General features: G+C 33.6%; 1 protein-coding gene across 1 annotated transcript in view; it reads right to left on the bottom strand.

Annotated features, from left to right (window-relative positions):
- Positions 1-25244, bottom strand: part of LOC105219445 (uncharacterized) — a 255025-nt gene that overhangs the window by 96357 nt on the left and 133424 nt on the right. Inside the window, exon 4 of the mRNA XM_054230853.1 lies at positions 6560-6672. Within this exon, the coding sequence (XP_054086828.1) occupies positions 6560-6672 (113 nt within the window). The remainder of the gene's footprint in view (positions 1-6559; positions 6673-25244) is intronic.

The following is a 25244-nucleotide window of genomic DNA, read 5'->3' as shown; positions in this document are numbered from 1 at the left end:
AGTTCAATATCTAAGAAAGGCTATTAGAAGCATAGAACCAATAGTTATACTATTGCTGCTTAGGAAAACCAATTTAAACGCTTAATAAATGTAGCAGCATAAACTTACTTATATTTGCTGCCTACATTTGGGAGCGTAGCTGATCGGAAAATTCATTAGAAGCATGTAGGACACATAAGTGAGCCGTATGACTTTGTAATCACAATTTAAATAATGAGTAATTCATCAGAAAGTCTTTAAGTGTTTTAGAATAGTTTATTTGACAAATTTGTTGCCTACATTTGGGAGTTCAGCGTATTAGAAAGGACCTTAGAAGACGCATACGAATCGAGGCTTGTTTGATGACTTGAAAACACTTCAGCAACTAAGAGAAATGCGACAGTGAGTCTTTCAGAATTTGTCATATTAATTTACTTAGCATATTTGTTGCCTACATTTAGGAGCTCAACTTATAAAAAAGGTTTCTTTAGCTCTAGCGTATCATTTTAATGCTATTAAGCAATTATCCAAGTGATATCCCAGCCACCATATTAGTCCCAACAGCAGAAATGACCAGCAAATCATCAATGTCATACTCATCTAACTTATCCGTCTCGGCTTATTACAGTGAATAACAAAAAATAGTCTAATTTATGCTGAGCAGTTGTTCGAAAACTTCTGTATAATATATCATAGAAGCGTCCAAGTGTTTAATATGATTTTTTCCACAACACACACACACACACAACAAGGATCAGCAGGATAACAAGCATTTGCTTTGATGCCTGTCAACAACACTGTCAGTCAGACAATTAGCTGTAATAGTGTTGCGAGTGCCAACGCATTAAGCTTACATGCGTGTGTGTTGGGTACTTTTTTAAGCAACTATGTGCTTCTGATGAGATAAATGAGCAGTTGGTTCAAGTGATAAGTTGGTAGCAAAAATGCCAGTAACAGACAAGCGTCTGACAGACACAATAACGTGTCATTGTTTGAGTAATTATCAAGTGAGTGCATGCAATCTGGTTGTAAGGATGTGGTGGAAGTGCCATAAAAGTGAAGAGGGATTATTTGACATTGGAGACTAACGAACTTGATTGGTAACGTAAAAAGCAGAGTACAAGCTTGGTTTCTACTTATTCTACGGTGAAAATTTTACTAATAAATCATGTTTGCCATCTCCAATATTATCTGACTAAAACCTTCTTTCTTCAATGAATTTCTGTAGATATTTTAAATTCTAAAAATATGTATACTTGTAGCTGTTATGTAGATATATATATTCTTTTGCATAAAGAAATTGACAGCAGCGCCATCTGCAGCATAAAATAATTCTTTCAAATTCCATATATTCTCGATAATAAAGAAATTGACATCAGCACCATATTTTGCCAATTTATGGTTTTGAGAAGTTCATTAACACTCAAAATAAATCTAAATTTCTTAAAAAGATCATCAATTCGAGCGTAATGTTCGAAATAGTTAAATTCTTTTATAATTTGATAACAGCGCCATCTAGCTACTCCATCGGTCAATTTAGTAGTAATAGGAAGCGCTGTAGAAGTAATTGGATATAGCCTATTTCCCGAAGGATGGAGTTCAAATCCGAATGTCTGTCTGTCCGTCCGGAAATAAAATTTGTTACAAGGATCGCACTATGAAGGGGCATATTTGAATGTAATTTTTTTGGAGAAGTGGGTGTGGCCCTGCCCTCAAATAGGTTTTTTGTATATATCTTACAGTCCAAAAATGAAAGAAATCGGATAATAACCTCGCCCACTTCCCATACAAAGGTTAGGTTAAAAATTACTAAAAGTGGATTATCTCACTAACGAAAAACGTCAGAAACACTAAATTTCACAGAGGAAATGGCAGATAGAAGCTACACTCAGATTTTTTTAGAAAATGGAAAATGGGCGTGGCGTCGGGTCAAAAACCATATCTCAGGAACTACTCGACCGATTTCAATGAAACTTGGTTTATAATAGTTTCCTTACATCCCAATGATATGTTGTGAAAATAGGCCAAATCGCTTCACAACCACGCCTACTTCCTATATACCAGAACTTTGAAGACGATCTGAATCGTTAACTTTACAATATATAATGTAAGCACTAGTGAAGATATCGGTGCAGAACTTTGCACAAATACTACGTGTATAGTGTGGCAGCCCCATTCTAAAAATCACCGAAATCGGACCATAGGTTGTCAAGGCCCCATATATCGAACATGAGGACCTCGGTACTTCTAACCTAATATTAGGGTTTCCAACTTTCAATGGACTTTATACAATATATATGACGAATATGTGGGTCAAATTGTGTATTATATAATATTAATAAAGTTATATAAATAAATTGCGAGAGTATAAAATGTTCGGTTACACCCGAACTTAGCCCTTCCTTACTTGTTACATTTTATATTATACATAGTTTTTAAAAAAATATGTTTCCTCTGCGACGAACAACATCCCTGCACCATAACGTAGGCAACAGCTGTCAGACGCACACCCACGTGTCAATGTAATGAGTGACAGGCAGTCTTCTTTAATACACACATGAGTACAAAATATTTTTTCTACAAAAACTACATACATGCTGTAAATCTCACCCGGTCTCCCTCTTCCTTTACCTTATAACTCAACTCCGTCCGAACGCTTCCACTCCTACGCCAACGACAGCCTACTTAATCTACTGCCACTACCTCAACTCCACTAATTACTTCGCATAGCTTCGCTTACTTATGGCGCTAAAACGGTATATTATACATATATTTAGTTACATAATTATTATTTGTTGTTTATTTTGCGTAACTCCATATTTCGTTGGAAAGGCAAGTCTGTTGCTGAACTTGAGCTGGGTGCTACGCTCAAAATGGCTAAAATATGACTCGTTGGGTCGTTTTTTTCCGTGTTTTTTGTAATTTAAATTACAATTAAGCGTTGAAAACGTAATTTTATATACATTTTATGGCACTGACATTGTGTACCGAATGTGTGTGTGTTTGTAATATGTTCTAATGCTGTCACCTTCACTAGATATTTGGCTGAGTTTTGTACCGATTTGTGGCGTATATATTTATGTTAACCCAAAAATGGTGAGTTTTGTATTATAAAATTTTACGTTTTATGTTAGAAATAAGCTCAAAGGTTTGATAATGGTTACTGAAAGGTGATTAACTATAGGTATAGAACCTAGAGCGTGCTGAGTCTTATGGTACATAGTTGTATATCTTAGAATATAAATAGTAGTAATTCTGATTTTAAAATAATTTGGCCTTTTACGCCTCGTTTTTTGACTCTGAGCTTGCCAAAAAAAAAAAAAAATCATACTAGGATCAATAAAATTTTTCCGAAGACAAAAACCTCTGGATATGGCTGTAAAACAGGGTTCACAATCACGTTTCTCACGATAATCACTTCTTTTAGCTTCACACTGGTCAATATTTAATTAGAATGGAAGTCCCTTGACGTGACCTTTGACCCGTCTATAGCAAATAATCTCGACAGTTTCTTAAGAAATATTTTATTAATGGGATCTCTTGTACGAAACCTTGTTTCTAGATCTTAATAGTGAGATCCGTCTGCTTTCATCTTATAAAAATGGATCCCTTAGTAAATAAATGAAACAGATTTCGGTCTTTGAACTATTGAAGACGCGACGTTCTGACGATTAAGTGGTGAAAAATAATTTTGTATACAGTAGAACCAACGGATGTTTCTCTCAATTCCCCAATGCTGCATTGTGCTCAGTCTTGATTAAATTTTGCTTGATAAAATAATTTAAGGAGTCATCTAATGCACAACGTTTTCCACTTGAGATCTTTCTCAAAGAGAATTCTTGCTCTTTTTGGTAAATACTTGTAAACAAGAATATTAGTTGAAGTCCACGATTCTAAATCTCATAATAGTGCCTTTCAAATCTATTTTGTATTCGTTTTAGTAAATCTCTGTACTGGTAGGTGTGTCCTTTCACTTTCACTCGTCTTTTCTACACATTTATCATATCCATCTTAACTGCTTTGTTTGTTGTTTGTTTCTGTTGTGTCTAATGAGCTGAAGTGCTTTTATGTGGCATTAGCGCCAGACAGGCGGAAGTGTCATTCACATGTAAATATATATGTACATATACATGTATATGTATGTATATATGTGTACTCGTATATTGTAATATGTGTATCTTCTTATGATTGTTGTTTGTGTTTTTTACAAACTATTGCTTATGTGTCATTAATTTTATGGTTTTTGTGGGTCTTCCTTTGTTTTCCTACAATTGTCTGGGCGTGTGTTTAGAATGTTTTATTGTCTGCTATACGAAGTGAAAAAAAAAATATATATTTTGCTTAAATTAATGATGGAAATGTTGAAGTACATCTCTTAAAGCTTTTTCTTTACAACTGTTTACAAATATTTGATAATTTTTTAAAAAGTTGAAAAGAATATATAAGAAAAATATTTTTTTTTGTAATATAAAAATAATTCTACTTCTTATTAAATATTATTTATTAATTTTGTTATATTTTATTTCACATTTTAAAGAATTAAATTATTTTAGTAACTTTTTGAAATTACAAACAAAAAATATTTAAACACTTGTTAAAGTTATTACAATAAAAACAACGTTTTGTGGAATAAAAACTTAAATATCTTAAAATGTATAGGTAATTTCAAATATTAAAAAAAGGTCTGTTAAATTGTATTTTAATAATTATTTTTTTTACATATATATATTTTTATTAATTTAAAATATTTAAAAAAGAATAATAATTTATAAATCAATCTAAAATTGTAATTCTTAAAATATTTAAAAAAAATATATATATATCTTCAAATAAAGCAAAATAAAAAAAATTAAATTTTAATCATTTAAAAAATTTATTCTTGAATTTGTTCAATAGATTTAAAATAAGGAACTTCTACGAAAAAAAATAATAATAACTTATTTTTTGTTAAATTTTATAAATTTCAAAAAATTTTCCTTATTCCAAAAAGATCCAAACAAATTTTAAAAATTTCGGTATATGTTTATTGTCCATACATTTATTTTTAATTATTTATAATTCTTGAATTTTTTGAAATATTCTAAAAACAATATTTCTCAAAAAAATATATATTAAAAAATATTTTAGATGTAAAAATCTAATTCTTGGATTTTCTAAGCAAATTAAATATAATGAATTTTCACGAAACAAATTAAAAAAGAAACTATATTTTAAATTTTGAAAAAATGTTATTCTAAAAATTCATAATCATCATCAACAAAATTATATTTTTTCCCTATTTTGAAAGCTGTGAAATTTGGAAAAATTATATGTTTATTTACATATTATCTATAAATTAATTTTATCTTGTTATTTTTTAAAAGTACAGTACAGCAAGTACTTCCTATTGCGAGTGTCGACTGGTGGTAGAATGGACTCCAGTCGATTTGAGGCGATTATATGTTATTTTGATATTGTGTAACTTTTTCAAAAGAAAATCGAAATTTTTTAACGACTGAACAATTTTTGTCGACAAATAGGCGATTGAAAAACATTCTCAGTCTATTCATGAATTTTTGAAATACTTCAAATAAGAATATTTGTTCCAAATTTATTAAGAAACAATGTCTTTTTATGAAAAAATTCAAATTCATTAATTTTCTAAGTAATATCTAGTAGTGTATTTTAATTTACTAAAATCTGTGTAAAAAGTATTTTCTTTTTAAATTTTCATTTCCCTATATTTTTTTATTTCCTAAATTTTTCAACTTTTTTTTTAAATAATATATTTTTTTAGATCCTATTTTTTTAAAATAATCGTTTTAAAAAAATCCTGACTCCAAAGCCTTGATTTATTAACACAAAATATTTTTTTGACTCGTTGTGATCTTCGCCCGCGCAAGATTCAAATTTAAATCTAAATACGTCATTACCTAATCATCATCTCCTCCCTCTCTCTCTTTCATACCGAGTCACATGCATGCAATGTGCGAAAGCAACAAGTTCAATAAATAATAACTGACCACATGGCGTATGAGTGTTATTTAATTTGCAATGCAAGCCAAATGCTCATCAATGGCATGCGCAAACACACACAAGTGCACTTCTAACTCGAACTCTATGAGTGTGTTTGTGTATTTCTGTAATTTTCAAAGCATTTCATGCCACACATTTCAGCAATTGTGTGTCAGCTGCATTTCTATTTGCATTTGCATAAAATTCAAATGCACACCAGCAAATACAGCAAATTTGCTTAAAATACTTGTTGTTGTTGGTTTTCGGTAATAATTCAATGCGAATTGTATGCATAATGAACCTTTGTAAATATTTCAATTAAATTAGCCACATTGATTATGGCAATATGCATACAATAATAACAACAACATCAACCACCGCATTTGTTGTTGTTTGCTAATAAATAGCAAATTCTGCAATTAATTGCACAAATGTGTCGCATTATTTATGGCATTTTTCAATTAGTCTTAATCAAAGCCATAAGCAAATGACGAGGAGGCAAAAACATTTTTGATTAACATAATTAATTTGTCTTTTGTTTAAAGCGTTATAAATAGTTGTAAATAGTGTAATTGTTGTAGCTTACCTGCAGTACACGACAGCGCAGCTTCACGCATTTCTCATCCTCGCACGGCTGATACATGCCCAGTGTGACGCAGTTGAAGAGTATCACCAGTATGGAGACGCGCTCGAACCATGTGTTGTGGCGCCAGGAATGCATAATTCGAAAGAAATGCCAAGAAAGTTGCAGAAAAAATAAAATAATAAAAAGTTGCGCAGACAGCGCAGAGATATTGCAATTCGCTTAGTTAAGGAAAACACGTTATCTATGAAAAATATTTGTTGATGGAGTTATTATAATTATTTGAATAAACATAGTTGGTGCGTTTGAACAGTATTATTTATTTTTTTAATCCCTAAAAATATGCAATGGTGTACTTGAAATTCATATCTTAATAATTATAGTTATTTCTGAGTCTAAGCTTCTAAAATTATGCAAAACTATATTTAAAATTCACAGCTTTTAAGCGTGAACGCCCAAAAGTATGCAATACTGCAATAAAATTCCATTAAATAATATATATTTCTTAAAAAGTAGTGTTAACGCCTTAAGATATGCAATACTAGAGATAAGTATTTATAAAATAAGAACTATTTGTTAGATTTTTATCTGCTTCAAGCATGAATTGTAAACAAATACCGTAAAACCTGTCTAAGCTAGACACCTGCGGTACAGCACTTTTTGTCCAAATTGAGCAAGTGTCCAAATTATAAGGGTGTCCAACTTTACAGTTTTTACTGTATCAAAATTTTCGTTAACATTGGCCTTTTATTTACAGAAATAGTAAGAAATTCTCAAAAAATATTTTAGTACTACATTTCATACTACATATTAAGCTATGTAGTTGTTACATACTTATGTATGTACTTTGCCGTTTCCTGCGTGGGTTCGTTTAAAAAAAAGTAAAATGAGGAAAATTCGAACATGAAATTATATTTTATTTGCTAAAACTAGATTGCGCCTGTAGTCTTTGGTGTCCGATTTCTTTCTCTCAGATTATCAAGGCGTTGGGAACGCACAGAATTCGACGCCCTAGTGTGAGCTTGTATATTTTTAATATTTTGTTCTTCAAGCCGCTGCATACGCTCCGTACTCGACTCTCAAGCGCGTACTTGAGAGGTTTCGAAATTTTGTTCAGCAAGCAACTGCGTGCGCCCTTTACTCGACTCTCTGGCACGCGATTGCGATGCGAAGAGAATGCCTTGCAAGAAGATTTTCAGTTTCAAATTAGGATCTCCATCACGGAGTCGTTTTGATACCCTCACCAGGGAACTATTTCCAGAAAGTTGAGATTTTTGCAAAAAATATGCTATGTTACTCGGGGTGAATGTAGCTTTTGAATGGTGAAAGAATTTTTGAAATACATACAAATCTTTTTTCTTCATAATAGTAGTATAGATGTGCGCTTGAAATATTAATACAAAAGTAGTTTTTCAAACAAAAAATTTAGTACTAAAAATTTAGTAAAGAAAATTAGTACTAGAATATTTTTTAAATTCTGAAAACTATGTAAATATTTTATTGTATAATTAAGCTGCGTTTTAAACTTCTGATTTAAAAATATAGTACTAAAAAACAAATTTAAGGAGCAATTAGTACTAAAATATACTCAACTCATTTCTAATTCTATAAAGATAATAATTCTAGTACTAAATTTTGTTTGTAACAATTAGTAAAAACTTTGTAAAACATTAACTCTTTATCCAAAAATTTATAAATTTATGTTATGGTTTTTACTACTATTGCACTAAAACCGATTTTAGTACTAATATTTTTCAAAAAATGAGTACCAAACTCTATTTAGTACGCCCAAAACTTATTTAGTTACTTTTATAAACATAAATCTGTCGGCTTAAACTTCATATTCGAAATTTTGATCAAATCTAAAATTTTAGTACTAAAAATGTTTTTAGCATTGAGTACTAAAATATGTTTAACACATACCAAGCTTAGTAAACTGGAATATAGTTATTCTGCTTGTTTAAAACTCATGTCTACTCATTTTATGCTAATTTTCATTTTTAGTACTAAAATATTAATGACAACTTTGTACTAAAATTTTTTTCAAACTCTAAAATTCAGATCTGGAATAAAACTTTGAGATAAATAGAGTGCTAAAATCTTTCAGACAAACACACATTTTCGGTATTTTTTCATATTTTAGTACTTCCAATGAGTTACAAAAAAATTTAGTACTTAAAAATAATATACAAAAAATATTTTTTCTGGGTCTAAAACTTCACTAGGTTTATAATAATAGTTTACACCAAAAGTACTAAAAAATATTTGTACTAAAAATTTAGTAATAAGCTTTTTTAATAATTAGAATTTTACGTTTAAAAAGGAATTAAATTAATAAATTGAATTTTATTTATTTTATTTTTATTTTTTTTAATATTATTCTCGAAAAAATCTATAATCTGTCCGATTTATAGAAAGCTTTGGTGGCAAAATATATATAAAATGCCTGTCAGTTCCAAGATTTTTTCTGTTCTTCCTGTATAATTCACCTTCATACATTTCACAATCTTCAAAGCTTACACGCTTGAAAGTATGCAATGCAACATTTTGATTTGCTACTTTTGTATTGATTTTTTCAAGCTGAAACCAGCCTATATGTATGGTACCTAAGTGCACGCCCACTCCATCAATGCACTCGACGTCAGCAGCACCAGCGTTGGCCGTAATTATCGTCTTGAGCCATTACTAATGCGTTGTGCGCCTAAAAGTGCGCTTACAGCGCACCTCACCACACCATTGCACCAAACAGGCGGCGCTCCAGCAAGTACTTGTGCCTGCGCCTACTTATAGGCTACACTGGCGTACAAATAATCAAGATTTACAGGCTGACTGGTACATTTTCTACTTTTTTTTTGCGCGCGCGCCCGGTCTTGTGCTCTCGACCGCTAATGGCAACAACGGATGCCAGCAACATAACCGCAAAATAGCGTAAAATACAACTACAACAACAACTCACAAAAAAAGCGAAACTTGTGAACTGCATTGTGTAGGTTAGTACATGGGTGGGAAAGTGCGGGGCGTGTGCGGTATGCAGCGCTCTTCAAGTGCCTGTGTGCAATACACAACCTTCAACATGTTTCCTTCCGTTGTGGTTAATGCATTTTCGAAAAACTATGTACTTGCTGGCGATGCAGGTGCACAATGAAGGTACAATACAACAACAAAAAGAAAACAAAAACAAGCAAGGCGATAACGCAAAAGTGGAAAGTAGCAACAACAACAGCAACTTGTGAACAATGCCAGTGATTTTCACTGATTTTTCATTGATTTTCTTTTTCTCTTTTTTGTTGTTTCTTTTTGTTGCTTTTGTTGTTTTCGATTTTCTACGCTTCGCTACAAATGTTGCCACATTTTCACAACAGCCACCCACCCTTGCCTTGCTTGCACTACTCGCCTCTTGTATTTGTTTGCTTGCTTCGCATATGTTTTTGTTCTCACGTCAGTTGCTCAACTCTCGCCTCTCACGTTGCTACATCTATCTTCTGCCAGAAGTTTGCTGCACATGCATCACCTGCGGCTCATTGCAATGTGTTGCATGCTCGGCTTTGTTGCGTGTAGCAGCATGTTTTTTCGTAACAAATTTTTCACTTTGTTGCCGCAAATTCCTCTTTACAGCTTCCCATTAATCTATGCTTGGCGCCTAAGGTTGCTGCGCTCGCTGGTCTGCTGCGTTTGGCTCAAGGCGGTTTTCATGCAATGCCGCGGTTGTCTTACTGCTATGCTTAGTTGCTTTTTGTGTTTTGGTGAAGGCGCAAATTTTTTGAGAAAAACTTTAATTTGTAAGAAACAAAGTATAAAAGGAAGCTTTTGGCAAGCCGACAATTAGTTTCCAAGTATTTTTATCTTTTTTATATTCGCTAAGTTCGCTTTAAGTATGCTAGATAGCGAATTTAAACTAAAGCTTTAATTTTGTATTAATTATTGCACGTGTTTTAAAGCCTTAGAGGCATACAGTGTGCTTTCACATACCTAAATTTCATATTAATCTTCATTAGAATTTAACCCTTACGCTACTGAAATATTTAAAAAATTATGAAATTTTTATTGAAGAAAATTGTTAATAAAAAATTTAAAGTTTTTAGTACAACAAAATTTTTTATTACACAATTTTTAGTACACATTTTTTTTGCAAAATGTAAATATTAAATATAGTGACAAAATTTTGAATACAATAATTTTGGTACAAATTTTAGTACAAAATTTTAGTAAAAATTTTTTTGCGAAATATGTATTGAATATAAGAATCCTGAAAAGATTTGCAGTACCAAATTTTTATTATTATTGCAAGTCAATTTGGATAGTGAAAATATTTTAGTACAAATTATTTATTTTAGTAATTTATTTTCTAAAACCAATGTGGTAAGGTATTTTTTTAATTTAGGATTCTTTATCACTCTCTAATTTTAGTACTACATTTTATGAAAGAAAAAACTATTAAAGTAAAAAAAATAAAGTTAAACATTTTCAAACTAATATTTTTTAAAAAAATTTAGTACAACTTAGTCCAATTTTTACTACTAAATTACAGGGCAAATAGCTTAGTACATATTCTTTTATAGAAAAAATTCTTTTATGTAGACGATTTTTAACTGTATCACATAGAAAGTGTAGGTTTTTAGTACAAAGTTGCTTTGTAAAAAATTTCACTGGAACCACAAAACCTAAAATTTTTAAGCAGTTTTAGTACCAACAGTTTTGTACTAAAAAAGATTTGTACTAAAATTTTTTACCTAAACATTTCCGACTGCAACCACAAAAAGATTTAGTAATAATTTTTGGTATTATAAAATGTGTGTACTAAAATCATTTTAGAAATGACATGGAAGTTATAAAAATGTACAGTTGTCCACAAAAAAATGGTAGTGCGCTCATGGAAAAATCGAATCTTTATATTTTCCATAATAAAAATGATTTTTGTTAAACATTTTTTACACAATATAATCACTAATGATGTACTAATATTTCCACAGTCCATTTGTTGCTATTAAAAGTAATAAATTTTTTTTATCGCTACTTTTGTTAAATAAACTCAAAAACTAGTTCCACAAAAAAATAGGAGTATTCCATGTAATACGAGATAATTTAAAAATTTTAAGGTAAAACACTTTTATAGAATAATAAGATAAGTAATATTTTTAATAGAGGTCCACCCGTCCGGGGCATAGAGTCGATAAGATCCTGCCAAAGTTGGAATTATCGTCCTCCCCAAACTCCTTCACTATCATCGACAAGTCTCTCAAATTGATTGGGTTCCTTTAAGTAACACAGTTTTTGATATTGGACCTCATGTTTTGAATGAAGTTGAGGTTAGGAGAGTAAATAGTCCAGGCCGTAAATTCAACTGCGTGGACACCTAACCACTTATCTGCCCACTCTCTGGTATATTTAGGCTAATTTATAATGTTGGTGTACCCATATCATTGGTATATTACATGAGGGACATGGTAGCAATACTTTTTCTAATATTTAGGTATATTGTGATATATGTGATCCATGATGCCGTCCATCAAGAGAATTATACAATCTCCGCTATTTTAAAAGCTACTCGATATAATTATTTTGGCGTCACCACGTTTGCTGTAAATTAGGGATATTATTTCGTGTTATATGGAGCTCTAACAATGTTTCTTGAACCTTAGTACAGGTTACAGCACAAATAATTAATACAATATGTGTCACCATTTGCTCACTGGCTAGGAGTCGTTTTTTTTGCAAATTGTGTACGGGCTGCTGTGTTTTTTTTCGTGGTGATGCTATTCTCGGATTTTTTGTTCTGTGGTAACAGAATACGAACAATTTAAGTAATAATTTACAGATTTGGTCCTGGATGCTCCTAGCTAATGCAAAGAGATACGTTTCGCGGTAACTTGCAAAACTGTATTAAAATTACGGTTAACGAAAAATTTGAGCCAGTAAATTGAAGCCAGTATCCCGATATATATACCGTTTTTTTATCCCATCAATTTCTTGAGATCATAAAGAGTTTTGCATTCAAATACATTTTTCATATTGGCACTACTATTATTTTGTGGATAACTGTACGTTCTTAGTTCTAAAAAGTAGAAAGAATGTTTAGTACTAAAAATTTTGGTTCTTAGTACTCAAAAAATTTTTTGTTAGAACTGTTTAGAAATTTTATTGAAATTATGAAAATATAAGTTTTTAGTACTAAAATGTATTAAAAAAATTAGTACTAAAAGTGTTGTACTAAAATTTTGTTTACCAATTATGACAGTAACCACAATCACATTACATTTTTAGCATTTTTATGGAAATTTGATTAGTACCAAAAAAAATTAGTACTAAAAAATTTTCTTCATATATTTTTAACAGAATTATACAAATTGTATTAGCACTAAAAATTAAGTACTAAAATTTTTCTACTAAAATTTATTTGTAATTTTAGCCGAAATTTTAACGTTTCATTTACCACAATTTTACCACATATCAACCCTTATTTAATTATTATTTTTTTTGTACTTAACATTCACCACTCAAATCGCCCAGTTATACCCACTGTTGTGCGCCGCTTTTAATAAAAGTATCAATAACATTGACGCACCCACTTAATTAAGCTGCTGACTGTCACATAACATAAGCACAGCTATCACACAACAAAATGACAAACGGCGGCAATAACCGGCGGGGAGGGTAGGTTTTGATGAAAATGTAAAACGGTAAACCATTAAAAGGCGAAATTCCCTCAGGCGCTCACCCAACCATCCATCAAGCCACAAAAAGTCAGGCATCAGCGAGCAACAAAACCGCAAGCATAACGACAAAGATAGACATGAAACCGAAACGCGCAACAAATGCTAAAATCACACATTAGCTATGCCAACGAGTGCTTATTAGCAGCAGCGCAACAGACCTCTTACTTCTAGCATACATTCATATATGCTTCACCGCCCCCCCCCCCCCCCCCCCCCCCCCTCCCACTTCCGGCGCTACCTTTGTGTCATTGACGCTTTTATCTTGTCAATGTGAGTTTTGGTTTTTTTGTTGTTTTTGTTATATATTAAGGGCTGTTTGGGCATGTGCGTCTATATGTGTATTGGTAATTTATTGCTCACTTTCCTTGTTCATATCTTTTATGGCTTTCCTGGCCAACATATCAGCATCGCGATTTATTTATTTACGAGCATTTCATGTTATGTAATTCTGCTTTTTTTCGTTTTTTTTTTGGTTTGCATTGGCAATTTATGCCTCATAAAGTTGTCGCACAGCAAATAAATATGATACCCCGCATAAATTCACATATCAGATTTGTTGTTTGTGTGTATGTATGTATGTGATATGCTTACACTCATAAAAAAATATATTTGATTTACATATCAATATGTATGTATGTGTGTGTGTGTGTGTTTAAATTCATGCATGTCACTTTGGTTTGCGCCAATGTATGCAAATATGCTAGCGGAGTTTTTGTGCTACATATGCGGCTCTTAGCAGTTCATTGAACGCTGAGTTATGAAAGCTTTTAGCGAAATTAAATGAGAAATTGAAGTGCGTGGATGCTTTATGTTTGTAAATATATATGTATTTTAAATTAATGTCGGAAGATCCGGAAAAATGGAAATTGTCAAAATATAACTGAAAACTCCTTTTAAATACAAGAAAATATTTTCAAGCGTAATATTGATTACAGTTGACTAAAAAATATAACCAAAAACAAGTAAGGAAGAGCTAAGTTCGGGTGTAACCGATCTTTTTATACTCTCGCAATTTATTAATGTAATTTTATAAAGATAACACAAGTCGACCCATATATTGGGTATAAAGTTCAATAGAATAACGAAAATTATCATAAATAGTATATGGGGACTGAGGTAATTCCTAAACCGATTTCACTCGTTTTCACCACCAAGATACAATGTATCGAAGACTATACTTAATTTAATTTTGCTTATAATTAGGTATATGGGATCTGGGGGAAGTTATGACCCGATTTTTACCATTTCAGGTACAGAGAGAAACTGTTATAAGAAAAAAATTCAGAGGGAATGAATTACATTAAAATATCTGATGGATTTACCTAAATATATTTTCGGGGAAAACTTACCCCTAGGCACTGAGTTCTACATGTTCGATATCAGGGGCCTTGAAAAGTCATGGTTCGATTTTGTCAATTTTTTCACAAGTGATGCAACTGATCATATATAGTGTTTGTGTAAAGTTTTATTTCGCTATCTTCATTGGTTCCTAATGTATATATTATAAAGTGAAGGAATAAGATGAAATTCAAAAATGAATTATATGGGAAGTTGTCGTGGTTGTGAACCAATTTCGTCCATTTTTCACACGTGTCATCAGGGTGTCAAGAAAATATTATATATCGAATTTCATTGAAATCGGTCGAGTAGTTCCTGAGATATGGTTTTTGACCCATAAGTAGACGACGCCACGCCCATTTTCCATTTTTAAAAAAATCTGAGTGCAGCTTTCATCTGCCATTTCTTATGTAAAATTTGGTGTTTCTGACGTTTTTCGTTAGTGAATTAACGCACTTTTAGTAATTTTCAACCTAACCTTTGTATGGGAGGTGGGCGTGGTTATTATCCGATTTCATTTCATTTCATTTTTGGACTGTATAAGGAAATGGCTAAAATAAACGGCTGCAGAAAGTTTGGTTTATATAGCTTTATTGGTTTGCGAGTTATTTACAAAAAACCTATTTGGGGTGGAGTCACGCCCACTTTTCCAAAAAAAATACATCCAAATGTGCCTCTCCCTAATGGGATCCTATGTTCCAAATTTCATTTTCATAACTTTATTTATGGCTTAGTTATGACACTGTAACATAGTTATGACACATGCATAGAAGTGGCTTGGCCATAAACCCGAGTAAAACGGAACTCGTCTTATTCACTAGAAGATATAAAATTCCTAATGCAACTCTCCCCTCATTGGGAGGCTCCAGTCTGCAACCTGCGGACAAGGTTAAATACCTGTGGCTTATTCTTGATAGGAAGCTCTCATGGAAGCCGAACATTGAGGAGAGGGTAAGAAAGGCTTCGGTAGCTCTTTACTGCTGTAGAGGGGTTATTGGAAAATGGTGGGGCCTCTCACCGAAAGTGGTTTTATGGTTGTATGAGACCATTATTAAACCTATAATGCTCTATGGCGTTGTCGTCTGGTGGAGGGCACTCGAGAAAGTCACACTAGCTAAGAAGCTGGAGCGTGTCCAAAGAGCAGCTCTCATTGGAATCAGTGGAGCGCTAAGAATAACACCAACTATGGCTTTGAATGCTATCTTACACGTCGCACCTGTGGATATCGCCGGTAGATGCACTGCGGCAAAGGTCGCTGTCAGACTCAGAGACGCTGGGTACATGATCGGTCCCAAGCAGGGACATTCTGAAATTCTCCGTCGGTTCGATTGCATCCCTGACTACTTGGACCACTGCACCGCGGAACCGTCCCCGAGAGGTTTCTTCTCTGCACATTTACTTACGAGGGATATGTGGGAAGGAAGAAGTCAATGGAGGAGAAGTGCAGTCAGATTTTTCACGGATGGATCGAGGCTAAGGGGAAAGGTGGGTGGGGGAGTTTTCTGCAGAAAGCTCTCTATCAATACCAGCTTTAGGCTACCTGACTACTGTAGTGTCTTCCAAGCAGAGGTCGCTGCGATTAAAGTGGCAGTGGACGCACTGCTCCGTCTGGTGACCTCTTTTAGAGAGGTATGTATTCACTCCGACAGCAGGGCGGCAATACTGGCATTGGATTCGATGGTAACTGTATAGCGGACAAGCTTGCAAGGGAGGGTACCCTAGCTACATTGACGTCGGAATGGGAGCGTATTGGTAGTCCATGGTCCACCTGCGCAGGAGCGCTGGACATGCAGACTACGCATGAGCTCGTCAAACGCTGGTCTACTACCAGTACTTGTGCAGTGGCGAGGTCCTTTTGGCCCTCTGTTGAACGTAAGCGGTCCTTTCAACTGCTTTCTCTGGACAGGGTCCATCTTAGCGTCATCATGGGTGTGCTTACTGGACATTGTCCAATGGGTACCCATGCGGTGAGACTTGGGATCGTGACAGATGCAAGTTGCCAAAGCTGTATGGAGGAAGGTGAGATGGAATCATCTAAGCATTTCCTTCTTCATTGTCCAGCTTTTGCCATACTGAGGTTGAAACACCTCGGGAGGCCCTTTTTCGGCGATCCTAGCGAACTGGCTAGAATCGATATTAGCCGTCTTAAGAAATTTGTATCGGATTCCAAGCGTTTTGCTGAATCCTAAAGGTCTTTGATCCACAGGGAGTTTTATTGGTACCACAATGGACAGCTCCAAGGCTGTATAAGTGAGATCTTCTGTTTTTTTACAGAGATCTGCCTACTAACCTAACCTATGTCACTGTATAGGTTTTCGGTTTCCACCATTTTGTGGGCGTGGCAGTGGACCGATTTTGCCCATTTTCGAAAGCAACCTCCTCAGGGTGCCAAGGAACATGTGTTCCAAGTTTCATTAGGATATCCCCAGTTTTACTCAAGTTACAGCTTGCACGGACGGACGGACAGACAGACATTCGGATTTTGACTCGTCTCGTCACCCTGCTCATTTTGATATATATAACCAACTCGTTTAGTTTTATGAGTTACAAACAACCGTTATGTAAACAAAACTATAATACTCTCTTAGCAACTTTTGTTGCGAGACTATAAAAAGGGAAACGAATTTTAAACAAAAATTTCTAGTGAATATTTTTCTACAAAAATTTAAGAAAAGAAATATTTTTTATATTTATTTTTTATTTTTATTTTTTATATATTTTTTTTTTTATTTTTTGGATTTTTAATGTTATATAATATTGTCCATTGAATTTTATTGTAATTCCGTAACATGAAAAATTCCATGAAAATATGAAAATTTAATATTCAAGAAAAGTTCAAAAATTTTTACAATTTTAGTTATTTTGTCCGCTCTTTTAAGCATTCTCTGTAGATCTTGTAAAAAAATATGAATACTGTTGTTTTTGTTTTAGCACTTTTAGGCAATAATTCCATCATATATTAAACATTAAAGCGTTTTGTTGTACACTTTTCCTAGCTTAATTGCCATTTCATTGTCTACTTTTAGGCGTTTCACCACTTTATTTTTATTACTTGCCATACAAGTAATACTGCTCATGTTGACAATGACAGCTACAACAATGTCGTCAACATATTTGTTGACCTCAACGGAAATTATTTACAAACAATCAATATGTACGTACAGATACATATGCATATAGAATATACATGGTACTATCACCATATGTATGTATGCATATTTATATGTAACCCCAGCCATATGCTAACGTAGCGTTATTTTTACACGCCTACAATGCTTTTTTCGTATGACATAAATTTGATTTTATCGCCTTTGATTTCTTTATACTTTCACCAAAAGCTTAAACAAATTATTTGACTAGCCAGTGCAAGCAATGACGTCGGCGCAAAGGAATGTACCTACATATGTATGTATATAGATGAGGGTGGGAGTATATGCGGAAGTGGAAAAGTGTGTTTTTGTTGTTGTTGACATGTTATATACTTTCTATATAGCTGTTTTTGTTGTTGATCTATATGATTTTTCATATTTTCGCCTCTGACTGCGTCGTTACTCATACGCCACGTACGCCACTTAGTCAGCAATATGCGTCATTTATTGTCACTAATTGCCCGCTGGCATGTTATTACTAATATAATTGTTATTATTATGGCATAAACCACATAAAATTGTCACTTTGTGTGTATTTTTATATTTTTTTCAGTTAGTTTCAGCGCCACACGCAAACGTTTCTCTGTTCAGTAAACTAGTCGAATTTAAGTGCCATGCTCTTTCGATTTCTTCCTTCAATACCACTTTGCTTGAGTGCCAATCTCATTTGCTATCACATTACTTGCTCTTTTCTCTTCACTTAACTTGCTTTGTTTCCATTTCCTTAAATTACAAACTGCTTCAAAGTCTCTGCAGCGACGCAACAAGTTTTCAATTACACACACCCCACGCCCGCCCAACCCTAACACCTGTACTAAAAAGTTTTACGCTATTTGCAAAGAAGTTAGTAGTAACAGAAATAGTTAAGGCTAGCCAACCTTGTAGCGTTGTAACGCTGGCAACAACAAGTGGCAGCATTAAAATCTGTTTGTTTGTATTATAAAAGTTTTCTAAAAAAAACAGTGCTTTTGTTTCTTTTCTTACACACGCTTTTAAGTTGTTTTGTACGCGCTACGAAACTTGCTGTTTGTTGCAACAAACCTAATGCCACAACAGCAACAATGGTGAGTGAAAAAAAAAAAATATTGCAAAAGTTTCGGAAGAAATTGTAATGGAATGAAGTGGATAATAGAAAAGCTGCACGAAAATTATTTTGTGAAGTTCGAAAAGTAGATTTAAAGTATCGTTATTGCCACTAAGGGAATCACAAAGTTGCTACGTGAAGCAAAAGGGAAGTCGAATGTAAGAAACATACGAAATATACTTCTCTTCTGAGATAAAACTGAGAGACTATAACTTTTCGTGCCCCAATATATAGAATATAAAGAACTCAATACCTTAGAATGACTTCTTTCAGAAAATATTGGGCAATCTGTAAAATAAATCCTTAAAATGATCTAGCCAGAATGTCAATAACTTCATTCAGAGTTTATTGAGCCCAGGCGGAGGTTATTGAACGGAAAAACCATGAAATTATTGAATCCAGTGAGAGGTTATTGAGCCCAGCCAGATGTTATTGAGCCCATTTAAAGATTATTTAGCCCAGGCAGAAGTTATTGAGCTCAACCAGAGGTTATTGAACCTAATCCGAGGAAATTGAGCCTAGCCAGAAGTTACTGAGCCCAGTCAGAGATTATTGAGTCCAGCTAGAGGTTATTGAGCTCAGCCCCAGAGATTATTGAGCTCAGTCAGATTAATGAGCTTAGCGAGAGATTATAGAACCCAGTCAGATTATTGAGCTCAGCCAGATTAATGAGCTTAGCGAGAGATTATAGAACCCAGTCAGATTATTGAGCTCAGCCATTAATTATTTATCACAGCCAGAGGTTTTAGAGCTCAACCAAAGGTCGTTGACCCCAGCTAGAGATTATTGAGCCCAAACATAGGTTATTAAGTCCAGTTAGAGGTTATTGAGCCCAGCCAGATGTTATTCAGGCGAGCTAGAGGCTATTGAGTCCAGCTAAAAGTTATTGAGCTCAGCCAGAGATAATTGAGCCCAGCCAGAGGTTATTGAGCTTAGCCAGAGTTTATTTATCACAGCCAGAGGTAATTGAGCTCAACCAGAGGTTTTTGAACCCAATCCGAGGATATTGAGTCTAGCCAGAAGTTACTGAGCCCAGTCAGAGATTATTGAGTCCAGCTAGAGGTTATAGCTAGAGATCGTTGAGCCCATTTATTGAGCTTAACCAGAGGTTATTGAACCCAATCCGATGATATTGAACTCAGCCAGAGGTTGATTAGCTCAGTCAGAGATTATTGAGCTCAATGGGATGAGCTTATTGATACAGCTAGAGATTATTGAGCCCAGCTAGAGATTATTGAGCCCAACATGAAATTATTAAGACCAGCCAGAGCCCATCCAAAAGCTTGTTTACATTAGGAGAGGTGACGTGAGGTCAACTATATTGGAGAGGTTACATAAAGTCAGGTTTGTTGTCATCATGAGGCAAATCAAGTCAAGTTTGTTGAGCGAACACTTAAGGTCAATTTTTTTTTAGAAGAACAAATTAGTATACTATTTTTTGGTTTTAAGAAATTTGTTGAAAGTTTTATTCTCCTTACAGTTTTCTTGAACAAACCTCAAACCATGCAGAAAAGCACTCAATATCCACACAACCATTACGAACGTCTTCTATGTAATTACTTCTCGAAATTTCTGCCTGCATTCTTCCACACTCAATTTGTCACCGCGCAAATACTTATTTACACCACACTGAAGCAGAAATTGCTTAATCAACTCACTAAGCAGCTTAGCCAAATAAAAATTGTCTGTATGTACCTACTTTACTTAGTCTAGATAACAGTCTATTAGTTGCGCATACGCAATGTTGATTGCATAAGAAACACCCTCAATAATACTATGTAATCAAGAAAGTAGGTCTCGGCGCACGCTTAATTAACGCATTAACAGTACAACGGGGCGGTAGCGATAAAGCAACAATAATAACGGCGCTATTTATCAAGCAAATTAAAGAAGCAATAATGACAATAAGTAAGCGGTCGTAAAAGACGCAGCGCAAAAAAAAATCGTAGGCAAACGCAAAATTTGCTCAAACTGAGCAGGTTCATGTTCTTTTGGTCTTTTGACTGTCGTTAAATGGTAACTTTAACAATTGTGTAATGGCTGTTTGAATGTTTTATTCGGTTATACTGTGTCTTTGTTATTTTTTTGGGACTCTATAATTACGTGTGTTTTGTTGCTTGTTTAGCGCAGACATCAAAGAATTCTAATTCAAGTTAGTTATTTCGTCATTTGCTTGTTCATACGCCTTTTTTGGGGGATTTAGTCTGATATGTAGCAATCTTCTTAACATATTTACATTACAATTATGCTGAAATGTATTAACTGTATTGAAATCAACTTAAATTTATCTTCAATCATGAAATTGCAATTTATACCAGTTTATACCAGCTGACAACAAATTAGTTAGTTATACTATATATTTGGTATTTTGGTAAATATTTGATATAATGAGCAAAATAATGCTGTTCATATGGCAGCAAAGCTAATGTCATAAGAACAAAATTAAGATTAGCTGTTGGAAATAAAATTGCGAATGTTTAACAAGATATTCTAATGGAATGAAGTGGGTAATAGAAAGGCAGCAAGAAAATATTTTGTGAAGTTTGAAAATTAAAGAGAATTTCGAAATTTCGAAAATACAATTTATACCAGTTGATATTAGTTTATACCAGTTACCAATTTCTGTTATTTTTTACCAAATATTTGGTTTAATGCCGTATTTTATTCTTAAAATGACATAAATCGTTTTCAAAATATTTATACCAGTTTATACCAGTTTCAGTTTTATGAATATTTAGCAACTGCTGACCTTTTTGTAACTTTACATTCACTTTTATGCTCGCACGCTACAAAACTAGCAGCAAAGCTAATGTCATAACAACTAAATTAGGAAAAACTGTTGAAAATAAAATTGCGACTATTTAGGAAGAAATTCTAATGGAATGAAGTGGATAATAGAAAAACAGCACGAAAATATTTTGTGAAGATTGAATAATAGTTTGAAAAGTAAAGAGAACTTCGAAATTGAAAATTCAATTTATACCAGTTCATATTAGTTTATACCAGTTGTCAAATTGTGTTATTTTTACTAAATATTTGGTATAACGGCGTATTTTTCTCTTAATATGGCATAAATAGTTTTCAAAATATTTATACCAGTTTATATCAGTTGGTATTTTTCACCAAATTTTTTGTAAAATGCCTTCTTCTGCTGTTAATGCGACATAAATCGTTTTCAAAATATTTATACCAGTTTATACCAGTTTCAGTTTTATGCATATTTAACAACTACAGACAGTTTTGTATTTTTATATTCACTTTTATACCAGTTTATATCAGTTTGAGTGTCCAATCAAATGCTTTAGAAGTCATCTAGACACGCTTTACACACAAATAACGGTGTATTATGTAGTACATTTGTATGTTGACTTTCATGTCAGTCATGCCCTCAAATTGAGTTTGATTCACATTTTTAAATTTTGTTGTTAATTTTTTTGTTATTGCCTTCTTATTGTTGCTATTATTGTTATTATTGCTTTGTTCTTGTTGTTGTGCCTCGTTAGCATAGTCATCTTGTAAAATATATCAGCATCTTAATTGGTCCATTAATATGCGCATTCATCGTTAAGGTCCTTGTAAATATGTTTGCCGAAGCATAGTTGCACGCTTTTACTTGCCACAAATGTTGTTTTTTTCGACTTTAACATAAGCATCAATATTTCAAAAATTTTCTTTCTCCCGCAGTTGCTTTAAACTCATTTTATTTGTAGGAAAAAATGTATTTTCTTTCTGCTGCCTGTCAGTGGCAAACATTAAACCACCATTAAAATCATTTAGGGTCACAGTATACTCGCTGTTGTTGTAGTTATTGCCTTCTCTTTGCTTGCTTTTATCACAAAGTTTGTACGTTTACCGTTATTGTGCTGCTTACATGCTACTTGAATGCTATGATGCTCTCCTTTAACCTCCTCTAACCCTCAGCTGCTTGCCATGCGCCCTTTCTGCTTGCTGCCACAATAACAATTTTTATGTGTGCTGTGGCATTACAAGCTTACTAATCTTATAGTTCAACACCCTAGACTTTGGGTAAATTTGCTTAAATTTTATGTGCGGTTTTTATGTAGTCTACATTTAGGCGAGCAGCGTGCGACAGTTTGCAAGTACTTGCGCATTAGCCTATTGTAAGACATCAAATTATTGACCTCAAACCCTGTGGGTCGAATACATATATTTCTTACAGCAATAAAAATTGCTGCCACTAATAAACCGCTTAAAAAGGTGGCATCCCTCAGCTTGAAATATGAGTTAACTAGCAGTGCATACCTACATATATCTCTCTTTATGCAGAAATATATACGCTGCCAACCCACTTGCACCTAATAAATTACGCTTAAAATGACGCAGACGATGTAATCGGTCGGTAGATAGTCATACTCAGTTTGGGCGCTGTTAGCAACAGTTTAATCTCATTTAATTGACTGACATGTTCATGCTCATACACATGTTTGTGTGTGTGTGTGTTTACGTCAATGTGTTTGTCGTCAACGCCAACAGCCACATTGGTTGCTAGCTTGTTGTAAAGGTCGTTTTGCTTTGTGTTGCGATAAGAAAATTCAGTCTCATATAATATAAGTAATGACTGTTTGTTGCGCATACGACATGGCTAACCGCAGGCAAGTAGCTAGTCTATTCTGTCTGCAGACGGCACATTTTGTGCGGTTGAGGCGTGCAATTACAAAGCGCTTTAATGAAGCAGTCGGTTATTTGCATGACCCTCGTTTTACGAAATTTATTTGTGATATTTCTTTGGAGAGTTTTCTTTTGAGAAAAATATTCAAATTTTTGGTGACAAATATTTATGAAATTGGTGGGTTTACACACTTTCATTAAAGCAAATAGCATGGCATAATAAATTCAACTAGTGTTTGCATAAAAACTGGGGCCAAATTTGTGCTAATTTAACTAATTTTTTTTTTACCAAAATTTTTTAGTACAAAAGCAGTACTAAAAAGTTTAATTTGTGTAACTAAAAATCAGAAAGCTGTTGCATTCAAAGATTCATATATAATTAAAAAACAAGTAAGGAAGGGCTAAGTTCGGGTGTAACCGAACATTTTATACTCTCGCAATTTATTTATTTAACTTTATTTATATTATATAATACACAATTTGACCCACATATTCGTCATATATATTGCATAAAGTCCATTGAAAGTTGGAAACCATAATATTAGGTTAGAAGCACCGAGGTCCTCGTGTTCGATATATGGGGCCTTGAAAACCTATGGTCCAATTTCGGCGATTTTTAGAATGGGGCTGCCACACTATAAGCATAGTATTTGTGTAAAGTTCTGCACCGATATCTTCACTAGTGCTTACTTTATATATTGTAAAGTAAACGATCCAGATTGTCTTCAAAGTTCTGATATATAGGAAGTAGGCGTGGTTGTGAAGCGATTTGGCCTATTTTCACAACATATCATTGGGATGTAAGGAAACTATTACAAACCAAGTTTCATTGAAATCGGTCGAGTAGTTCCTGAGATATGGTTTTTGACCCATAAGTGGGCGACGCCACGCCCATTTTTTACTTTGTAAAAAAATCTGAGTGCAGCTTTCATCTGTCATTTCTTATGTGAAATTTAGTGTTTCTAACGCTTTTCGTTAGTGAGTAAACCGACTTTTAGTAATTTTCAAGCTAACTTTGGTATGGGAGGTGGGCGTGGTTATGATCCGATTTCTTTCATTTTTGGACTGTATTAGGAAGTGGCTAAATAAACGACTGCAAAAAGTTTGAATTATATAGCTCCATTGGTTTGCGAGATATGTACAAAAAACTTAGTAGGGGGCGGGGCCACGCCCACTTCTCCAAAAAAATTACATCCAAATATGCCCCTTCATAGTGCGATCCTTCATACCAAATTTTATTTCCATAGCTTTATTTATGGCTTAGCTATGGCACTTTATGTGTTTTCGGTTTTCGCCATTTTGTGGGCGTGGCAGTGGACCGAAAGCAACCTTCCTATGGTGCCAAGAAATAAGTGTGCCAAGTTTCATCAAGATATCTTAATTTTTACTCAAGTTACAGCTTGCACAGACGGACGGACGGACGGAAAGTCGGATTTGAACTCCACTCTTCACCCTGATCACTTTGGTATATATAACCCTATATCTAACTCATTTTGTTTTGGGTGTTACAAACAACCGTTATGTGAACAAAACTATAATACTCTCTTTAGCAACATTTGTTGCGAGAGTATAATTATTCCTATATAATTCCTAAACCTCACCCATGACTTTTCCAAAAAAAGGAATTGCGGTGGATATCATAACTCATACAACAACAAACCAAAAATATTACGATAGTACATGGATAAAGCTAGTTAATGAATAAAAGAAAGAAGAAAATATTGAAATTTGAAATTTGGACAGAATTTGAATCAAAAAACTCATAAGCATATATT

Source organism: Zeugodacus cucurbitae, chromosome 5 (assembly GCF_028554725.1).
Source record: "Zeugodacus cucurbitae isolate PBARC_wt_2022May chromosome 5, idZeuCucr1.2, whole genome shotgun sequence".
In the NCBI taxonomy this organism is placed as follows: Eukaryota; Metazoa; Arthropoda; class Insecta; order Diptera; family Tephritidae; genus Zeugodacus; species Zeugodacus cucurbitae.
This window is presented reverse-complemented; position numbering and strand designations above follow the sequence as displayed.